This window comes from Haliotis cracherodii, unplaced genomic scaffold (assembly GCF_022045235.1).
Source record: "Haliotis cracherodii isolate W230 unplaced genomic scaffold, xgHalCrac1.p SCAF_1, whole genome shotgun sequence".
Lineage (NCBI taxonomy): Eukaryota > Metazoa > Mollusca > Gastropoda > Lepetellida > Haliotidae > Haliotis > Haliotis cracherodii.
Window position 1 is genome coordinate 56,849,511 of NW_027266264.1, and position 23,566 is coordinate 56,873,076.

At 41.0% G+C, this 23,566-nt stretch overlaps 1 protein-coding gene across 4 annotated transcripts in view; it reads right to left on the bottom strand.

Moving 5' to 3' along the window:
* The window catches only part of LOC139479650 (limbic system-associated membrane protein-like), a 135,152-nt gene extending 122,651 nt beyond the window's left edge, over positions 1-12,501 (bottom strand). For all 4 annotated transcript variants that reach the window (XM_071262506.1, XM_071262499.1, XM_071262514.1 and 1 more), the window contains exon 1: positions 12,153-12,501. In XM_071262506.1, the coding sequence (XP_071118607.1) occupies positions 12,153-12,198 (46 nt within the window). In that variant the 5' untranslated portion in view covers positions 12,199-12,501. The remainder of the gene's footprint in view (positions 1-12,152) is intronic.
* Between the last annotated feature and the right edge of the window lie 11,065 nt (positions 12,502-23,566).

Here is a 23,566-nt window from a genome sequence, read left to right on the forward strand (position 1 = left end):
CCCCCCACCACCACCACCACCACCACCACCCCACCCCACCCCCTGGTGACAGTAGTCTGTTTAATATCAAATGGATTAATAGAAAAGTTAGTAATTCCATGAGTGGCCCAGTGTATTAAGTTCAAACAATACTTTTCACTGAGCAGAGTTGGGTTACATTGTATCATATCATAAATGAGGTTCTATATTTGTGCCTGTAAGAACCCCTGCTCTTATAAACCACTGCTGAATAATAACATTTAAGAATATATATCCAAATATGATTTACAGACCTGGTATGCGTAATATAATACATACTACTCAAAACAAGTGAAAGATCACCCACAAGTGGGGGATAAGTGTTGCACTTCCCAGCCATGATAGATTAACCTATAGTCATATGAAAAACATTGGGTGTTCATTAACTTCTTTAGAGCAGCATACTTTAAGAAGTGTCTTATGCCAAAGGATGCCTTCAGAACACTGCTGTGTAGAAGCTGATTTAAATGAGGATGCAGGTGGTTCAGCCCTGGCTGATTGAGTGCTTATTACCCTCAGGTCAGGAATCTTGGCCCAGGCTGTCAACCACTGGTTTATGAGGCTCAAACGTATTTACAGGTCTTCTGACTGAGACGATACAAACTAACTCACAGATGCGGGTTAGAATTGGTCTTCAGTAACCCATGCTTGTCATAAGAGGCGGCTAGCAAGAGGTCAGGCCCGCTGACTTGATTGATGTATGTCATCGTATCCCAATTGTGCAGATTGATGCTTATGATGTCAATCACAGTGGATTGTCTTGTGCAGATTTGATTATTTACAGACTGCTGTTAAATAACTGGAATACTTCTGATTTAATTATCAAAGAACAAACAAACCAAATCACACACTCACTACAGGAAGCCATGACAAAGCTGGATCTACAGCTACTGGGTACATTGACGATGGCGATGTAACACAACATTCATTTGCCCCTCAAACAAGACCTATGGATTGATATCCATGCGAGATCAACATGGACAATCGATTTGGGGATAAATGTGAATTGATGCCAAACTAAGTGTATCGGGTATTGTATCGTGCAAAGTTTGCCGACGATGCACTTGTGAACCAGTGAATGGCAACATCACAAGCTGTAATGGCTGTGAATGACTGAGTGCATGTTGATGTGGGTATATTTAAGTACAGTCTAATGACACTTAATAACAACATACATATGTTTCCAATAAAGAAAGAAAGGAAATCATTCAACACTGACATTACCATAGTCATCAAATATGAATTTGTTGTCAGTTTGATTCTGAAATAGCCAGGAAATCTACCCCCCCGGCTGGTGTGATCACTTCACTACCTACAAGGCACAAAGGCCTGGATTGATCAGCTACCTAAGCTATCAAGTACAGAACTGGAGTGATGAATTCATTGATGCCTGGTCCAGTGGTCACATATACTGTCTCTTCATCATGGAACCGTCTTCCCTCATTATGGATGAGTCATAGCTGATGGACTTGCATATAACCTACAGATCATCTTTCTGCAATGCTCATTCATCCAGGACTTCACACGAATCTTAATGTGTCATGGTTATACAGATAGAGCATACTGAATCAACAGCCATTTCTTCCATTCATATATATAATCATTCAATCTCGATGTTTGTCAATAGTCGACATGAAATCATCCTATTTTTCCATACTTATTGATTAGATACACTTTGAGTGGTACATGTGTAGTGCAGCGTACATAGATTATAGTGAATGTTTACACATTGTAGAGTGTAGGCTGTGCATATACAAGCAAACAGCATTGAGCAGAGAATGGTGAGTAAAGGATAGTGTAGAAACGATAGAGCATTGGTAGTAGAGAGTAGTTAGAGTTCTGAGTAGAGGATTGAATATAACTGAGGATGGAGCAGAATGAGAGGATAGAGAATAGCATGTAGAGGATAAGATATGAGAGTGAGTGAGGGAGTGAGTTTGGTTTTACTCCGATTTTAGCAATATTCCAGCAATATCACGGCGCTGGACACCAGAAATGGGCCTCACACATTGTACCCAAGATATGAGAGTGTGTCATTCTGGTTCTACATAGACTAACACTTTGTCTATAAAAACATTTCTTTAAAAAAAATAATAATTCAATAGCACCTTTCCTCCTCTGATGTTTTCACATGTGGAATCAAGGAAACTAGACTTGTCTTAATTTTATCTAGACTTGTCTCAGCTTTAGTAAATAATAATTTAAAAAATATAAATTCCCCAGTGATGTTCAAGACTAAGTTCTACAGTATAAAGAGCAATATTCCAGTAATATCACGTTAAGGAAATCAGGAATGGGCTTCACCTGGTTTACTCGAGTTTGGAATCGAACCAGGATCTTGGCCATGATAAGGAAACACTTTAACCAGTGGGCTACTTGCACATCCGAATAGAACAAATAGTAGGGCACAAAGTGCAAAGAGAGCCATATGGAACAATGCTCCAAGGTTCTAGTGAATTGGTTGCATTTGCGAATGAAGGTTTGGAAATGCAACAAAGCATTTTAAAACATGTGTCTCTTGGTGAGGTTGGAAATACATACACAAACACTACATTTGCAATACAGACGTGTTTGTCTTCCACAAAAAAAATTTATATTGTATCCCTTCAGCAAATCCGGGTAAATGTACCGGTGATAATAATTAAACTTGGTCAATACAAATAGACGTGATAATTTACCATTTAAATTGGATTTCTTGTTCTGCTAGGCATTGTTTTATACGCAGAGAGTAAGATTACTGTATGTATTGTCTCGTAAACTAAGCCAGAGGCAGCAATCAGCTGTACACACTTTTCTCGGAATCTACCAGTGATCCAGGAAGAAATGACCTAATAATATAACTATAAAATAAAATTAAAATTGTAAATAAAACTAATAATATAATTTTGATACATGATCAGAAGAATTTTATCTGAAGCTATTATTTTATCAGCAATAATATATTCCAATATGATGTTATTTTCGCTGCAGCTTAACTACATATATTTGAAGTAAATTAATATGCATAGCCCTTTTTTTATCCTTATTGTTGACTATTTTTTTTGTCTGAAAGAATTTGACCAATTACCTTTGATGCTCCCGCGCACACGATTGCGAAACCTTTATGTTGACATAAAATGGTCAAACAACAACAAATATGACTTTTTACAAGTCAAAGTATGGCATTTATGATATATATCCATTCTCTGTCGGTTTCAGTAGCAGTAATCTGACCATGGTTGCTGTAAATTATGGTCACTTAACACAATATTGTCGAAATGAATGTAAACAATATTGAATGAAATTTTGAAAAATTAATAAAATAGGTTACAAACATAAGTCCAGATATACAATAAACATATTTTATAACTAGACAGTGTAATTACAACATTTGTACTTACGGTAATGTCATTGTGTTCTGGGGGAAAAAACATAAAAAGTCTTCTACCCTGTGTATAGAGGGCGAACCCCCTTGAAACAACCACCCCTAATTCTAGGTACAAAAAACTTGCCTTATACACTTTGAGACAGAGTAATTTAAACTACAATCAGTTATATAAGCCATGTCTGTAATTATGTTTGAGTTCCGTTAGAAACATAGTTGCTTATGATTACTGTCAAACGTTTAGCAATTTTTATCGATCGTTTCAAGAGAAATAACTCTAGTTTATTTCATCTTATCCAGCCTCGCAATGTAGTTCACACAGAATGGATGAAAGGGTTCCCATAATCCCTTGTGTACCAGACACGTAAACATGGCGATTCCTGTCAATTTGAAAGGAAATTCCAAAGGAAAACAAATTACCGGTATATCATATTTTCAAGTTACCATGACTGAAACTGATAAATCTACCTACCAAGAAAAGAAATCAAAAGTTGTAAATGTTCCATCATGAGTATTTAAGGTAGTCATGGTTGCTAGAATCTGACTGGTTGTGATACCACAAATCATCAGACACAATGTTTTGTGAACTATTGCTGGAAATTATGATTTTGTTTTGTGAACTATTGCTGGAAATTATGATTTTGTATATGGCAGTAAGAAGTTTAACTGAGAGAATACTAAAGTGCATAGTGATTCTCACGTACATAGAAAATGTAGAAGCTACAATACAGTTTATGCATCAGACAAAAACTTCCATATCTAAATTAGCTATAATACTCAACAATTTCAAGCAGTAGATACCAAAACTGATGAGAAATATGTGGTTGAACTGAAGATTAAATTTTATACTGCATATTTCATTGGTAAAGAAGAAATGGTATTTACAAATATATAAGAAATAAGTTTCAAATTAGCATAATCTTTTATTCATCACAATAACAGGTAAAGTTACATGCAAATATTACATGTATTAGGTAGTGTGCACACTTGCATTTCATTTTGGCTAGCGACTTAAAATATTTACTTAGTTAGCAACAAGTAAGTAAAAGAGTGAACCTTATGGGATATTATTGACAAAATAGTTTACTCCTAAAAATGCTGGAAAAAAACACGTGTCCTTGGATTTTGCCACAAAAAACATTTGTTCCCTGACATGATACATGTCCTGAAAAATAATGTGTTGTGGTATCCAAAAAAAATACCAGGTCCCCTAGATAATAGAATGGTTTCATAAGGAATATCAATTTACAAAAAACACACTCAGATTATGTTAAGTTATGGTCCATGTCATACAGTAGTGGACCATGTTATACTAGTCCATGTCATACAGTAGTGGTCCATGTCACACAGTAGCAGTCCATGTTATACTGGTCCATGTCATACAGTAGTGGTCCATGTTATACTGGTCCATGTCATACAGTAGTGGTCCATATCATACAGTAGTGGTCCATGTCATACAGTAGTGGTCCATGTTATACAGTAGTGGTCCATGTCATAATGGTCCATATCATACAGTAGTGGTCCATGTCATACAGTAGTGGTCCATGTCAGACAGTAGTGGTCCATGTTATACTGGTCCATGTCATACAGTAGTGGTCCATGTTATACTGGTCCATGTCATACAGTAGTGGTCCATGCTATATTGGTCCATGTCATAGAGTAGTGGTCCATGTCATACAGTAGTGGTCCATGTCATACAGTAGTGACCCATGTCATAGAGTAGTGGTCCATGTCATACAGTAATAGTCCATGTTATACAGTACTGGTCCATGTCATACAGTAGTGGTCCATGTTATACTGGTCCATTTTATACAGTAGTGGTCCATGTCATACAGTAGTGGTCCATGTCATAAGGTAGTGGTCCATGTCATACAGTAGTGATCCATGTCATACAGTAGTGGTCCATGTCATACAGTACTGGTCCATGTCATACAGTAGTGGTCCATGTTATACTGGTCCGTGTCATACAGTAGTTGTCCATGTCATACAGTACTGGTCCATGTCATACAGTACTGGTCCATGTTATACTGGTTCAAATCATACAGTAGTGTCAATGTTATACTGGTTCAAGTTATACAGTAGTGGTCCATGTTATACTGGTCCATGTCATACAGTAGTGGTCCATGTCATAAAGTAGTGGTCCATGTTATACTAGTCCATGTCATACAGTAGTGGTCCATGTTATACTGGTCCATGTCATACAGTAGTGAACCATGTTATACTGGTCCATGTCAAACAGTAGTGATCCATGTTATACTGGTCCATGTCATACAGTAGTGGTCCATGTTATACAGTAGTTGTCCATGCCATACAGTAGTGATCCATGTTATACATGTCCATATCATACAGTAGCGGTCCATGTTATACTGGTCCATGTCATACAGTAGTGGTCCATGTCATACATTAGTGGTCCATGCCATACAGTAGTGGTCCATGTGATATAGTAGTGGTCCATATCATACAGTAGCGGTCCATGTTATACTGGTCCATGTCATACAGTAGTGATCCATGTTATACTGGTCCATGTCATACAGTAGTGGTCCATGTCATACAGTAGTGATCCATGTCATACAGTAGTGGTCCATGTCATACAGTAGTGGTCCATGTCATACAGTAGCGGTCCATGTCATACAGTAGGGGTCCAAGTTTTACCCTAGTGGTCCATGTTATACAGTAGTGGTCCTTGTTATACTGGCACATGTCATACAGTAGTGGTCCATTTCATTCAGTCGTGGTCCATGTTATACTGTTCCATGTCATACCGTAGTGGTCCATGTTATACTGATCCATGTCATACAGTAGTGGTCCATGTCATACAGTAGTGGTCCATGTTATACAGTAGTGGTCCATGCCATACAGTAGTGATCCATGTTATACATGTCCATATCATACAGTAACAGTCCATGTTATACTGGTCCATGTCATACAGCAGTGGTCCATGTCATTCAGTCGTGATCCAAGTTTTACAGTAGTGGTCCATGTTATAGTGGTCCATGTCATACATTAATGGTCCATGTCATACAGTAGTGGTCCATGTCATACAGTAGTGGTCCATGTCATACAGTAGTGGTCCAAGTTTTACAGTAGTGGTCCATGTCATACAGTAGTGGTCCAAGTTTTACAGTAGCGGTCCATGTCATACAGTAGGGGTCCAAGTTTTACCCTACTGGTCCATGTTATACAGTAGTGGTCCATGTTATTCACCTGTGTGGTATACACAGAAACAGACAGTTATTGACCCACAGGAACTATCCCTTATGATCCTATACCAGATACAGACAAATGCAAACAGATTGAATTTATATTCAGTGAAGACACCAAAGCTAATGAAGTAAATCCCAGCTACATCAGCTCTGTTGTCTACATAGGTTTACATGATCATGACATGCATGATAAGCACATAAGGTTGATTGAATCATCAAACTACATTTGTCTGATACAATTATATCACTGGCATCATGCACAAATCGTAATCTCTGTGATATGAGCATTACAAATCAAACAGTCAAATATAACATTATGTATCAAGTACCCAAAGATGAAACTGTCAAATGTAAAATAATGGATCAAGTACTCACAGATGAAACTGTCAAATATAACATTCAAGTACCCAAAGATGAAACTGTCAAATGTAACATTCAAGTACCCAAAGATGAAACTGTCAAATGTAACATTATGTATCAAGTACCCAAAGATGAAACTGTCAAATGTAACATTATGTATCAAGTACCAACTGATGAAACTGTCTAATGTAACATCATGTATCAATTACTCAGAGAAGGAACTGTCAAATGTAAAATAATGTATCAAGTACTCAGAGAAGAAACTGTCAAATGTAACATTATGTATCAAATACCCACAGATGAAACTGTCTAATGTAACATCATGTATCAATTACCCAAAGATGAAACTGTCAAATATAACATTATGTATCAAGTACCCAAAGATGAAACTGTCAAATGTAAAATAATGGATCAAGTACTCACAGATGAAACTGTCAAATATAACATTCAAGTACCCAAAGATGAAACTGTCAAATGTAACATTCAAGTACCCAAAGATGAAACTGTCAAATGTAACATTATGTATCAAGTACCCAAAGATGAAACTGTCAAATGTAACATTATGTATCAAGTACCCAAAGATGAAACTGTCAAATGTAAAATAATGCATCAAGTACCAACAGATGAAACTGTCTAATGTAACATCATGTATCAATTACTGAGAGAAGGAACTGTCAAATGTAAAATAATGTATCAAGCGCCCACAGATGAAACTGTCAAATGTAACATTATGTATCATGTACCCAAAGATGAAACTGTCAAATATAACATTATATATCAAATACCCAAAGATGAAACTGTCAAATATAACATTATATATCAAGTACCCAAAGATGAAACTGTCAAATATAACATTATATATCAAGTACCCAAAGATGAAACTGTCAAATATAACATTATATATCAAGTACCCAAAGATGAAACTGTCAAATATAACATTATATATCAAGTACCCAAAGATGAAACTGTCAAATATAACAAACATTATATATCAAGTACCAACAGATGAAACTGTCAAATATAACATTATATATCAAGTACCCAAAGATGAAACTGTCAAATATAACATTATATATCAAGTACCCACAGATGAAACTGTCAAATATAACATTATATATCAAGTACCCAAAGATGAAACTGTCAAATATAACATTATATATCAAGTACCCAAAGATGAAACTGTCAAATATAACATTATATATCAAGTACCCAAAGATGAAACTGTCAAATGACAGTAGCACAACCCATGTATCATGCACCAGGCAATGCACACAGACAATGCATTCAGACAGATTCATCTGTGGCATGTAACAATGTATCAACTGATATGATTCCCTTCTTCCTGTGTAAGTCAAACCATTATCATGGTGCAGGAAACCACTGTTTATGAGGTGTTGATAAGTGCTGTGATATTTATACCATTGGTCAATCAGTGAAATGTCAGGCGACTGTCCTCTTTGAAAACTCAAGCATGAACATAATGGAAGCCTCTAAATATATATTTCAGTTCTCAAATCTCACTCAACCAAAATAAATGATGAATTCCTATTTTTTTTGTCACATAATTATACAGACAGTCAAGCCTACAGAAATTCCCAAAGCTGATGTTGAAACAAGCGGACTGCTGGGAAATTGCATCATACACCACTTTTCAATACGATTAATGTCCTAATCATGCAGGTTCCTCGTTTAGCCAGAAAAGGTTATTTGGAATGAAACCAGCAAACTAGAAAGTGACATAAATGTGATATGGTTTACAACGTAATTCTACACATCCATTAAAGCTGGCCTACTTACAGTATTGAGTACACAGCCTGCTGTGAACAGTTGCTGGTATTCCATGAGATGTTTTCAATTACTCTAACACAGACTAACAGTAATTTCATCTATGCTTCAGTATCACACAGCCTTTCTGTATGTCAGCAGCTGTATGACATCTAAAAAACATGACCAACTCGTTTTATACAAGTATCAAGTAAATGCCCTCATTATAGCAGCATATCCAAATAAAAGTCATATGTGACAGATAGTATTTTCAAGTAGTAAGTTTTTTTTGTTATGTATAAAAAGCATGCATAGATCTTTTGATCAAACATCAGATATAAGAACCCAAGTGCACATAAAGGCTTAAAGGTTTACTGGAGTGGTCGCGAACACTAAGGGAGACCAAGACTGTGTGATTATAATGATTAACACCCTATTGATAGCCAATCCATCACACTTCAGGAGCACAGACATTGGTTCGGTTGTATTACCAGTAATCCTGCCAATCACAAGCACCAAATGCTCTGAACACACAGAGGTATACTACAGGCTTAGGGAGCTACTGTGCTATCACACACTACAGTTGGCTGTCTGACAACCTGTGTGTATTCAGTGATCATGGCACTACACAATAGGACGATGTAACGAGGAAGTTTAGCATGTTTATAATCCCCTGATTGCACTCGTTACTAAACATGATTACATCATTACCAGGTCATTACACAATGGGAGGACAATGAACAGCAATACCAGGGGCTTGTCTTCATCATGATCATGATCTACTTATCAACTTGATGTCTCTATAGTCGGATTCGTATCCAGCTGTGTGTAAGTGGGACACTGTCACTGACGAAAGGATGTCAGTCGCTCCAGCTCTGTGTTTACAATGGTTTATATTGCCCTAGGGTAAATGGATCACACCCTCTCCTACAAAAAGAAAAAAACTAAGCTTCTACATGAAATCTGTGAGAAAAGGAACACATTATTGATATTTCTAAGTTGAATTATTAACTTTAGAACACCTCATAACTTAAGTTTGAAGGGGTTTGATTTTCTTTTTCATACACCAGGGTGACGGCTTCGTGTTATCAGGTGGTCAGACTCGGTGAGACCTGTGAAGAACTGGGGTAGATTAGGTCTTCAGCAGCCCATGCTTGCCGTAATAGGCGACTATGCTTGTCGTCAGGCTCGCTGACTTGGTTCATGCATGTCATCGTATCCCAATTGCATTGATCGATGCTCATGATGTCAACCACTGGATTATCTGGGCCACACACGATTAGTTACAAGCCGCCGTCACGTGGTGACTTGGTGGACTGGGTGTCATGATAAACTGATGACATGGGTCGTTGTTCATAATATCAATCACTAGTATGACTATACAATTATTTACAGGCTGCAGTGATGTACCGATAGCTGGATTATGGCTGATTGCAGCATTAAACAACAAAACCCAAAACATAATACAGAACAATAAACATGTTTATGTTCTGATGAAAACGTCTATTTGAACCTTACTGAAAAACCTGAAGTCTTTTTAACAATTTTAACAATTCTATTTACATGTTCATTAGCCTGATTTATATGTGATGAATCAGTGTCATTAATCATCAAATAATGATCATTATTACCATAGCATTTTTCATCCAATAACAATAACATGAAAGGGAACAGAGCCACTGTCACGACATCAACAGTTATAATCAATGGATCATATGCAGTATGAATAATGTATGTTAGACCTACATGCGTTTGTTACCCAAATACACTGCAATCAACACTACATCTATAGACTGAAATGTCTTACCCTGACAAACGAGAGAAACTGAAAAGCACACTCATCAAACATTAACTATACAGATTATCATGGAGCAAGAACTCCATTCAGCATCAGTTGACGGGCATCTGAGTCGAAGGAATTTACAGAAGATTGAGTAGCCAGCAATATAGTGGATAAGTTTGCCTATCACCACCTAATATTATGTTCAAACAAAAGTGAAACAATGCTGTTTGTTTTTCAACAAAACTTATAAATTTGGCGATAGTTTTGGGTCTTAAAATGGTTGTCCTCATCATGCTTCAACTACGACCGGTCATCCGTACATCCCAAATTTTCTTTCCCCACTTTTTATTGGTGACTTAGCAGCATTGTCACAGTAAGACTCCTCCTTGATTGGTTCTAGGAATCAGAGCCCATTTCCAGTAACTGTGTGTGCCAAAAAAAGTCGCAATAATGTGTGCGCGTTGCAATGAAGATCTTTGAACATCTCCATGGCCAACCTCTGCTAACTAAGCCAAATACTATCTGTAGAGTCAGCTTACTTTTTGGCAGGCAGACAAGGAATCAATTAACCTCTCACCTACATCTCCACTCAATGTTACTGACCATATTTCCCATTCAACATAAGTATATTCTTAGCTTGTATATATTTTCTGAAAATGTTTGAAAATAACTCCTGACAACTCCTACCCAATAACTACATCCATAATGTTGCATTTATATGCCTTCAATACTTCATCATGGTTTAAGAAAAAAAATGTTGATACATTAAAGGACACAACTGGACCTTATTTGATGTCAACATCTTGTCAATACCCAATAAAACACCCCACCTCACTTATGAAAAAATAAAATGAAACCAGATTTGATGAACATATCTCACAAAATAATGTTATCGTTTATTGTATCACTGAAACATGTATTTCAAATAGTATGGATTAAAGTAAAAGTGAGTATCTACATGTCTGTTAGATCCTGTTTGTATTGTTCATAAATATTATCTAAAAAGGCAAAAGGCATTGTGAATGTTTTGCTTGTATTTAAAAAAAAACTACTTAAAAATATTTAGCACAATTATCCGGCAAATAGATTGATCAATAACATCAGATGTCATTTCCTGAAAACATACACACAATTTGTTGGGCGAGGCTTACACCTGACCTTATTTACCCTGCACGCATGATGATATATTATGTTATTAAGTACAAATCGATGTGTTCAGTGACTTGAACTGTTATATAATACAAGGCTGATACTTGTAGCTGTATCCAGCATTCCTTATTCTACAGTCACCAGTTCATTTCCTTATTAAAACACCGAAACACGTTTAAGAAAAGATGTCCTCACGGCAAACAGGACTTGGAATACGAAACAAGTTGCGACAGTCATCGTCAGTGTCCTTATCTAAATACAGGTGTAGTATTGCCGTGTGATAAAATCTGTCACGAACTGTACTGTGACAATTAAAGAAATAAAGGAACTGGGAGTGCCATGGAACGTCAGCATTGGGTGGTGGGTTAACCGTGTTATCACACGGGTGTGTTATCATATGGTGCCATATATTCCATATCGCACGGACCTAACAACCTGCGTATGTAATCATGCAGAAAAAGTAGGCCAACCCTGTCAGTCAAGTTATCGACCGACACAGTTGTCGACTTACCTGTATAAATGACGCAGCAACAGAGGATCACTAGGTGTGTCAACATGATGTTTGGTAGGCTATCCACATTGCTGGTCAACTATAATCCGGTGACATTCACACACCCTCACAGTCCGATGTTCGCCAAAGTGGCACTGACAGTTGCACAAACGTATCGGCGTCACTGTGTAAATGATGTGTGAGGGGATATTTCTCTGACAAGCCGCTTGAACTATCTCCCAACTCGTACAGTAGACAGGGGCTTGTGAAAAAAGTATCCAACTTCTTGGCGACTGTATAACTCACATAGTTTTCTGAGAAAATCAATGTGAATTGGTCGCGTACTGAAGCTGGCTGCTCCCTGCACGAGTTGTCTCATGTAAACACGCTCACACGCTCGGCGAGGATCGACGCTCGGCCAATCAGGAGTGAGGTCAGAGGTTAAAATGACGGAATCTACCCTGTCGACCAATGGGCGGGGAGTTTTAAGGTAAAAGGTTGCTCATTTGGATAGTGTGGCAAGGAATGGTTCCGCCAAATTAAAGCACATAGCCGAAGTAAACACACTGACTCACACTAAGTAATGAAGAATTCATTAGCGAAATCTAACAAGCCACATAACTGTAGGGATGAATGGATGAATATCCGTATACATCTCGTGTTGCAAGACTCATAACAGGTAGCAGCAAATACACTTGTTACAGTTTTACAAGTGGTAGCTTGGAGATAATGTCTTCTGTCAAGACTTCTTTCTTACATATTTTGTAGATGTTGCGATAAGCACCTGGTATTAGTTACTGCGTACGTAATGAGAACCATACACATACACAATATCCCCCTCTCTCCTCTCTCCATTCAATTGACGCCTCACCAGAAGCGTTCCAACTTATGACGGCGGCCGGTAAATAGACTAACATCTAGTCTCTGAAATGAACATATCGTACAGAAGAGAAAGTTATAATAACAAAAGGGAGCCCAGTGCCTCTCTTCATTTTCAGATACTGCAGAAATCTAGACTTGCCATACATTATAGACTTGCATGGGCTGTATTTGATTTATATTTGTATCAGGGTCTGTAAGACAAACTAGCCGGTAAACTATATATATATATATATATATATATCACTTCATATATATATATATGGGTAAGATGACGCGCAGTCAACCAGGTCTCCAATCCTGGCCACCCGATTAATTAAGTTTGTTTGTTTAATTGTTTGTTTGTTTGTTTCTTGTTTAACGCCGTACTCAGCAATATTCTAGCTCTATGACGGCGGTCTGTAAAAAAAATCGAGTCTGGACCAGACAATCCAGTAATCGACATCATGAGCATCCATTCACGCAATTGGGATACGATGACATGCATCCACAAGTCGGCGAACCTGACCGCCCGATCCCGTTATATAACCCAGTTATAGAACTGAATTTAGTTCGCTCTTGGTCGCTATCCGCAGCATAACAGGTTTACAGGAGGAATATTTAACAGCATAAAACCACACGCGCCATACAAAACATATACTAATATGTACTACTATAGATACACATTGTGCATGGCAGAATTACATAATAGCATTATCGTGAGAAGGTTTTGTTAATGATAAAACAGAATATGGCAAGTTTACGTAATATTCCGAGTTTGGGGGTGGATAATAACTCCTTTAGTTTTATGGTGCTAGGTCTTACTGTGTAACATGAAGTGAGTAACGACTGTCTTTCTGTTAGAAAGTGATCACATTTAAACAAATGAAACAAACATAGTCGCCTCTTACGACAAGCATTGGTTGCTGAAGACCAATCCTAACCCGGATCTTCACAGGTCTGATTCTTTATGTAGCCTTGGGCAGTAAATCCAAGCTGGACTCTAGGGGGCACGGGTGGCCCAGTCGTCTAAGGCGCCGCGATTCGCTGTGCAGAGTTGCGTCCCTTGGGCACGCCAGAAACCTATGATTGTGGGTTCGAATACCGGTTCGCCCCAATTATGTTTCTAGGTGCTGACCACCATACCCGTGCTTGTGGGTTTCACCGAAGTGGTAAACGTCTTAGACCTGCATCACTTTGGGCTTTCCTCCCACATTTAGCTGACCCGCCGTGATATAACTGGAATAATGTTAAAAGCGGCATTAAACCCAACTCACTCACCCAAGCTGTACTCTCCACCGGGTAGACACTTGTATTCTAACTTGTGAACACAAAATGCCCCTTTTCCGCGAATCTGCATTCGCGTTTGTTCCGTTTAACGGTGAATTCTAAGCTGGGGACGATTATCACACTCAGAACGTGTGTTCAAGTAATTTAAAACCCACTTTGTTTGTCTGCCACCTCAAATTTTATAATCTCTTTTAATCTAGAAGTTAATAAGAAACTAATTTTACAGAGATGGTGTCTCAGTTTCACTCCTGGAATTACCTACATGAGACTGGAAACATACACAAGCTCATGGTGTATATGAATAATATATGCGTGAATCTGCTCTGAAAATCTGTAGTGAGTGAGTTAGTGATGTTGGACGCCGTGTAGTCAGTACTATTCCAGCTATATCACCACGACCAGCAAATAATCGAGTCTGGGTCAAAGTAGAAATGTGTCTAAAACCACAAGAAACGATCTATATACACCATGGCATCGACGAACGAACGCAACACAAACAGCTAGGGGTCCACGACTGACCCAGTCGTCTAAGCCGCCGCATAGGTTCGAAACCCGATATCGCAATGAATATTTTCAAACGGGTTTTATAGCGCCACAGCCGCGCTCGTGGGTTTCACCACAAGGGGGGAAGCATCTGACACCCGCATCCCCCCCCCCCAAAAAAAACAAAAACAACAACAACAAAACAACAAAAACAACAAAACAAAACAAAAACAAAACAAAACAACAAAAAAACACAAAAAAAACCCAACAACAAACAAACAAAACGAACACACACACACACACACACACACACGCCGTGATATATGACTAACATATTGTTCAAAACGGCAAGCCACAGTTATCCAAGTAAAAGCTCCTCATTTATCATCTGACCCATGAAGATCCGGGGTAGAATAGGTCTTCATAGACCCATGCTTGCCGTAAGAGGCGACTAACGGGATCAGGTGATCAGGCTCGCTGACTTGGTTGATGCATGTCATCGATCCCAATTGCGTAGATCGATGGTCATGATATCAATCACTGGATTTTCCGGCCCAGACTCGATTATTTACAGACCGCCGTCATATAGCTGGAATATTGCTGAGTGCGGCGTTAAACAACAAACCAACCAACCAATCATTAGTCATCTGTTACGGCAAGTAGTGGTCCTATTGCACCTATTTTCACCTGTACCCCCGACCTGACTAATACAAATTTAAATACCGCTAAATTAATATGCCTGTTTTACATATCACTGGACATGAAACCCACCCACCAGCTTCACCCCGACCGATTTATTATTAATTATATAAACCAAACAAATTGTAAACAGCAGCCTGCCTTCAAGACAGTGCAAAATACTGAGGACTGAAAAAGGTGAAATGGTGCTTAAAGCGCGCGCGCGCGCGCGTGCGTGCTTGCGTGCGTGTGTGTGTGTGTGTTTGTGTGTGTGTGTGTGTGTGTGTGTGTGTGTGTGTGTGTCAGACAGGGAAACAAGCACCGTCTTGTAACATCTATATGGTATGACGAGACCAGGGGCTCGAACCACCGACCTTCCACCCCCCAGGCAAAAGCTCCACCACTACACCACGGAGTAGGTGTACGTTTCTGGATGGAAGGTCACTGACACGTGAGGTCAATTTATGATTAGTTTTTAGAATCTTTTTAAGGGGAAAAACGCCTGCCAAGCGCTGTTAGGCCTTTTCAAATCCTTATAATTCCCATGCCTTGGCCTTCTTGTCCGCCTCCACGTGAAGACATGTGCATCTGCCAGCGATAATATGCTTTCTGGCGAACTTTGTAGTATATCAAATGGCCGAACTATGATCACTTCACCAGCTCTCTCTGAGCAGAAACCATAGTAAAGCAGAGATCAGTTCTACAACCATAGAAACATATCATCGATTTAATGCTTCCAGCATGCAAGTGTTGCTCCATATCACCGTAATTAGACCAGACATACTATACAAAACTGTGTAAACCATAAAGACACTAATAAATATCTACGCTCGACTTACACCCTGGCTACCCCCGCCCCTCCCCCCTTCTCTGAAAGAAATCACTTCTTGTATCACTCGCTGCAGCCCCACCCCCACTTTCACACAGTCTGTAAAGGATGTTTGTAGTGCCCGCATATGTATTTGTTACTTACTAAGAATGTCATACCAGTAAAGATTCGGAGTAGATCAGGTCTTCAGCAACCCATGCTTGTCAAAAAAAGGCGACTTTGCTTGTCGTAAGAGTGAGTATGGTTTTACGCCGCTTTTAGCAATATTCCGGCAATATCACGGCGGGGGACACAAGAAATGGGCTTCACACATTGTACCCATTTCGGGAATCGAACCCGGGTCCTCGGCGTGACGAGCGAACGCTTTAACCAGTAGACTACCGGACTGCCCTGCTTGTAAGAGACGACTATTGTGATTGGTACGTATAGGCTCGCTGACTTGATGCATGTCATCGTATCCCAATTTCGTGAATCGATGCTCATTACGTCAGTCACTGGATAGTCTGGTCCAGACTCGATTATGTACAAACCGCCGTCATGTAGCTAGAATATTGCTGAGTGCGGCGTTAAACAACAAACAAACAAAGCATATTAAGCACTGCCATTTAAACTATGTGAACTCTGTTTATAACACAAGACATTTCTCTCCTCTAATTCAGGTTTCTGACGCGGATAGAGATCGTTAAACTTGTGATTGTATAATTTAGGTTGGTTTCACAAAAAGTACATATATATTCTACAGCCATGGTGTAGGACAAGTGTGGCATTTATAGTGTGTGGAGCTGTCGAGATTGTGAATACCAAGCTGAGAATGACCTGGAATGTCAACCATATGTCTGATTGAATATGGCAAGTAAATACACTTATATTGGTTAAGGAATTAATGAAACCTATTAACATGCGATATCCAAATGTCATGTAGGAGACACGGCGAAATATCACAGTGCACTCTTGTATTACCTGGCGCACAAATCGAACCCCATCGATATTCTGATATGTTGAATTTCGTTATCGCGATCGCGTGCTACCAGAAGTATAGCATGAAGTGCTATTGATTCTGCGGTGATGAACGGGCTTGGAAAAAAACCCAGAGGGACGTTATTCCAAAATCAGTTTAGATAAATTCATAGTAAAAACACAAAAGGCATGTCGTTATAATAACGTACAAACTGTAAGTCGGTGCTTGTTCGCTAATGATGTTTAATATTCAGCCTTTCCGTGGCAATGTACAGCGTGTATCACTCCGGCCGTAATGTCTGGTCGGCCCATATTATCGGTAACCCGCATCAGCAGATATAAATATTGCTCTTAATAAACAGCGACAGGGGTCAAGCGTCTCCTTTTAATATGATTCAGGACTGGCTCTAAACAGAAACACTGTGTAAGCGAATGTTGTTTTACGCCATTCAGCCATATTACGACGGTCTGTTGATATCCGTGTCATTAGTTGATGGCTTTCAGCCACGTGACCCATTTTAACCACCCAATCCTCATCTGTTGACCCTGACGTTCTGCAGGAACCAGAACTACAGCCTTAATGTACGTATCACCTATTGCAGTAAGTAGCTGCTTGGCGTGCTGCTCGCACTCTATACTGTAAGTGAGGGAATGCGTTAGGTTTTACGCCGCTTTTAGGAATATTCCAGCAATATCACTGCGGGTGACACCACAAATGGGCTTCACACATTGTACCCATAAGGGGAATCGAACCCGGGCCTTCGGCATGACGAGCGAACGCTTTATCCTCCCCGCCGCCCCTATATATACTGTAAGTGAGTTAATATTACCACTTTGTCACGGCGGCCTTAAGATAATCGTACTTGGACCCAACACACCAGTGATGTATTCCATGACCAACGCTTTACACCGTCGGATCTTGACACATCATCAGATGTCTGTTGTGTCCATACAACCCCCATTTAATCTCCCCCCCCCCCCCCACACACACACACACACCCACACTAGGATAGCCTGGATACCTACTCTACTCCCTACGAAGTATGTAGGTTTAGATTCTTTGCACATGGAGTAGACGTGTTAATGTTGTGTTTTATGTATTACCTTAAAACTCGCATCATCAACCATCTTATTTACACAATCTTTCATTTTTATTTGTTTCTTATTAATTCTTACAGTTTTAAATTTGTAAATTACAGTTTAGTGTATTTTTTGCTTCCGGCATGAAACACTGTCAGAAGACATCTTTATACAGAGATGATAGGGTCGGTGTATTTTGTCCAATAAATACGAGGGCGGTGGGGTAGACTAGTGGTTAAAGTATTCGCTCGTCACACATAAGGCCCGGGTTCGATTCTCCACTTGGTTATTTTTGGAAGCCTATTTCTGGTGTCCCCTGTCGTGACATGGGATATTGCTAAAAGCAACGTAAAAACATAATAACTTACTAATAAATATGACATATCCACCATTCGGCAACATATTGGCCCCTTAAAAGTTATCCACAACATACATACATATACATATATTACAACTATCTTGCTGTAAACTACAAACGAAAATGTGACTTTATCGCTTCGGCATAGCCTGTATTCAATATTCTGTTGTTTTGGATCTAAACATTAGTCATGCAGACATTTATTCCGTATCTGTAAATTGCGAGGTGTGACGTTTGGGTGACATCAAGCAGGCTTCATCAGGCTGCAGATTGGGTTATGGTTATTCTCAGTCGATAGTCTAACCAAATTCCACCTGTTTTTCAGCCTCGAGACGAGAAGAACCTGCTTGCGTGCGATTCCTGCGTTCTTCCTACAGTGGGCGAAGCCGCGCATGCAATTTGCATTTTCTGTGTGAATTGGATCCAGTACAGAAACATAGGAACAAAGTGCTACTTGGGAACATCGACCACGAGATGGTAGTGTTCATGTCTGTAACATGCTATCAAACAGTACTCCGCGCTTTCTGCTTTTGGATATTTAAGATTTAGTGAACTTTATGTTTATATTTATGAAGTCCAAATTACCATGTCTAAACATTTAAGTGCGGGACACGCATTATAAAAAAATGTGATTTCACATAAATATTTCCCTGTCCTTATTAGATACTATTATATTTAAAAAGGGTTAAACGACATTTTGTAATGCACGAATAAATTCTATTTTTTATAAATTTGTAATATGCATGGATGAAACGTTATTGTTTCATGAGATGAACTTCACTGGGTTTTTTAAAAATAAAGGGCAATTGACCGTATTCTGTTGTGGTGATTTATTTTGTTCTTAAACGTTTTTAAAGAAAATAGCATGACCTTAAAACTAAATTGAAGTAAACATATTTTTCTGAAAAGAAGCCCCAAAATAACACGACAGAGGAATAAGACAACTCCTGTGTGGACAGCTGCGCTTTCAATGACGGCGAGTTGAATGTGGTCGGCCTCCAATGAAGACCTCAGTCCCCATTTCACGCCAGCTGACAGCCTTCTGAGCGACGACTCTTTAAGGTTAACAGTTGAACTCATGTCCATACAAATCTTAAATCGATCGTCACCAGCCGCAAACAACGCGATATTCCTAATCTCCATCATCAGAAACAAAATCAAAACATGTAATAAGACAAAAAAAACCTCCAATCCGACGCAATTTCGCGTTAGGAAGAGTCAGTGCTTTGTAATTCAAACAAGGCAATTTCTGTGAGTTGATGGTACCCATTTGACAAACGACATATCACCGTTTGACCGCTGTGAGAGTTCGGTATTCGCTATCGATCTACACAGTCTTTAGGAGATATCCTGGTTTGGCGAGCGGGTAATAACACACTGTAAGGCCTGTTATTATTGTGATCAACACTTATGCACATATGCAACAGAATGGAAAGTACAAGGTTCCTCGTCAACCATATATCATGATTATTTGGTAATTTCCCCACGAATGATTATACGCTGTCTACACTTTTAAGTTAAACAGCATTTTCCCGGTTTGGATGACGGGCAACATATTGCCCCCGCGTCCAGCGTGAATGTTCAATTTACTGCATCTGTTAGGCTTTTTCCTCTCGCTGGGCTGATATTATTGTATGATTCTCCCCCGTCATCGTAACGGTAACGACTGGCGATAGGATCCAGCTCGCTATCGATCCTCAGGGACAAGTAATAATACACCACCACCCACTTATGTACGTTTAACATGTTATATGTAAACGTTTTCATGTAGGAAGTTTAGCAGGCCCGTCCCGGCCATTTGTAACACTTAACACGCCGTCGTCACGACTAATTGTTTTAATGTATTCGAATATTTAATTTTGAAATTACAGTTAACTACGGTTAACTCATAGGGACCATTACTTTATTGTTCGTCATAACCGTAGTTCGTAATAAGCATTTCAGCCGGGACCCAAAACAGTTCGTTATATCCGTCAACTTCGTTTTAAGCGTAGTTTACAGTATAACTGTTGGTTGTAATTTTCTTGTGTTACTACGAAAAATAAAAAAAATAACTTTACATCTCACGTTTATGTTCATAGAGTGAATAAAGCAGTTCAATTTACTGAATTTTAACTTAACCCACTGTCGTCACGATTTCTTGTTTCAGCATATTCAGTTATCTAACAATTCATTCGATTGTAAGAATATTGTGTTACTGCGAAAAATTAGTTAACTCGTTATCTCGCATCTATGTAAACCACATGGAGTCGGTTTCTGGAGGAAGATGCCACTTGACACGTGACATCTGGAGCGGAGTGATGAATCACATGTTCTCCTGTACCAAGTGCATATAAGTGCGGGATGTATGACTGTGTTAATTTGCTTGGACATTCTAGTGTCGGTATGTAGCTGGGTTATTACATGTTTACATCATACACCCTTGTCCTGTCACTGCTGGGGAACCATGGGGAGTAACACATTGACACTGTCTACTCTAGTCAGGGAAGAGTAAAGATGTGACCACAGGTGTTGGCTTAGAGACGGGGCCACGAAGTAAGGCGATGTTGTGGGCTTGGGTCACACAGGGAGGGGATGTTGTGGGCTTGGGTCACACAGGGAGGGGATGTTGTGGGCTTGGGTCACACAGGGAGGGGATATTGTGGGCTTGGGTCACACAGGGAGGGGATGTTGTGGGCTTGGGTCACACAGGGAGGGGATGTTGTGGACTTGGGTCACACAGGGAGGGGATGTTGTGGGCTTGGGTCACACAGGGAGAGGATGTTGTGGGCTTGGGTCACACAGGGAGGCGATGTTGTGGACTTGGGTCACACAGTAAGGCGATGTTGTGGACTTGGGTCACACAGTAAGGCGATGTTGTGGGCTTGGGTCACACAGGGAGGGGATGTTGTGGGCTTGGGTCACACAGGCAAGGGGATGTTGTGGGCTTGGGTCACACAGGGAAGGGATGTTGTGGGCTTGGGTCACACAGGGAGGGGATGTTGTGGATTTGGGTCACACAGGGAGGGGATGTTGTGGGCTATGGCCACACAGTAAGGCGATGTTGTGGGCTTGGGTCACACAGGGAGGGGATGTTGTGGGCTATGGCCACACAGTAAGGCGATGTTGTGGGCTTGGGTCACACAGGGAGGGGATGTTGTGGACTTGGGTCACACAGGGAGGGGATGTTGTGGACTTGGGTTACACAGGGAGGGGATGTTGTGGGCTTGGGTCACACAGGGAGGGGATATTGTGGACTTGGGCCACACAGGGAGGGGATGTTGTGGACTTAGGTTACACAGGGAGGGGATGTTGTTGGCTTGGGTCACACAGTAAGGCGATGTTGTGGGCTTGGGTCACACAGGGAGGGGATGTTGTGGACTTGGGTCACACAGGGAGGGGATGTTGTGGACTTGGGTCACACAGGGAGGGGATATTGTGGACTTGGGTCACACAGGGAGGGGATGTTGTGGACTTGGGTCACACAGGGAGGGGATATTGTGGACTTGGGCCACACAGTAAGGCGGTGTTGTGGACTTGGGCCACAAAGGGAGGGGATGTTGTGGACTTGGGTCACACAGGGAGGGGATGTTGTGGGCTTGGGTCACACAGGGAGGGGATGTTGTGGACTTGGGTCACACAGGGAGGGGATGTTGTGGGCTTGGGTCACACAGGGAGAGGATGTTGTGGGCTTGGGTCACACAGGGAGGCGATGTTGTGGACTTGGGTCACACAGTAAGGCGATGTTGTGGACTTGGGTCACACAGTAAGGCGATGTTGTGGGCTTGGGTCACACAGGGAGGGGATGTTGTGGGCTTGGGTCACACAGGCAAGGGGATGTTGTGGGCTTGGGTCACACAGGGAAGGGATGTTGTGGGCTTGGGTCACACAGGGAGGGGATGTTGTGGATTTGGGTCACACAGGGAGGGGATGTTGTGGGCTATGGCCACACAGTAAGGCGATGTTGTGGGCTTGGGTCACACAGGGAGGGGATGTTGTGGGCTATGGCCACACAGTAAGGCGATGTTGTGGGCTTGGGTCACACAGGGAGGGGATGTTGTGGACTTGGGTCACACAGGGAGGGGATGTTGTGGACTTGGGTTACACAGGGAGGGGATGTTGTGGGCTTGGGTCACACAGGGAGGGGATATTGTGGACTTGGGTCACACAGGGAGGGGATGTTGTGGACTTAGGTTACACAGGGAGGGGATGTTGTTGGCTTGGGTCACACAGTAAGGCGATGTTGTGGGCTTGGGTCACACAGGGAGGGGATGTTGTGGACTTGGGTCACACAGGGAGGGGATGTTGTGGACTTGGGTCACACAGGGAGGGGATATTGTGGACTTGGGTCACACAGGGAGGGGATGTTGTGGACTTGGGTCACACAGGGAGGGGATATTGTGGACTTGGGCCACACAGTAAGGCGGTGTTGTGGACTTGGGCCACAAAGGGAGGGGATGTTGTGGACTTGGGTCACACAGGGAGGGGATGTTGTTGGCTATGGCCACACAGGGGGGGGGGGGGGGGGGGATGTTGTGGGCTTGGGTCACACAGGGAGGGGATGTTGTGGGCTATGGCCACACAGGGGGGGGGGGGGGGGGATGTTGTGGGCTTGGGTCACACAGGGGGGGATGTTGTGGGCTTGGGTCACACAGGGAGGGGATGTTGTGGACTTGGGTCACACAGGGAGGGGATGTTGTGGACTTGGGTCACACAGGGAGGGGATGTGTGGGCTTGGGTCACACAGGGAGGGGATGTTGTGGACTTGGGTCACACAGGGAGGGGATGTTGTGGGCTTGGGTCACACAGGGAGGGGATGTTGTTGATTTGGGTCACACAGGGAGGGAATGTTGTGGGCTTGGGTCACGTAGTAAGGCGATGTTGTGGGCTTGGGTCACACAGGGAGGGGATGTTGTGGACTTG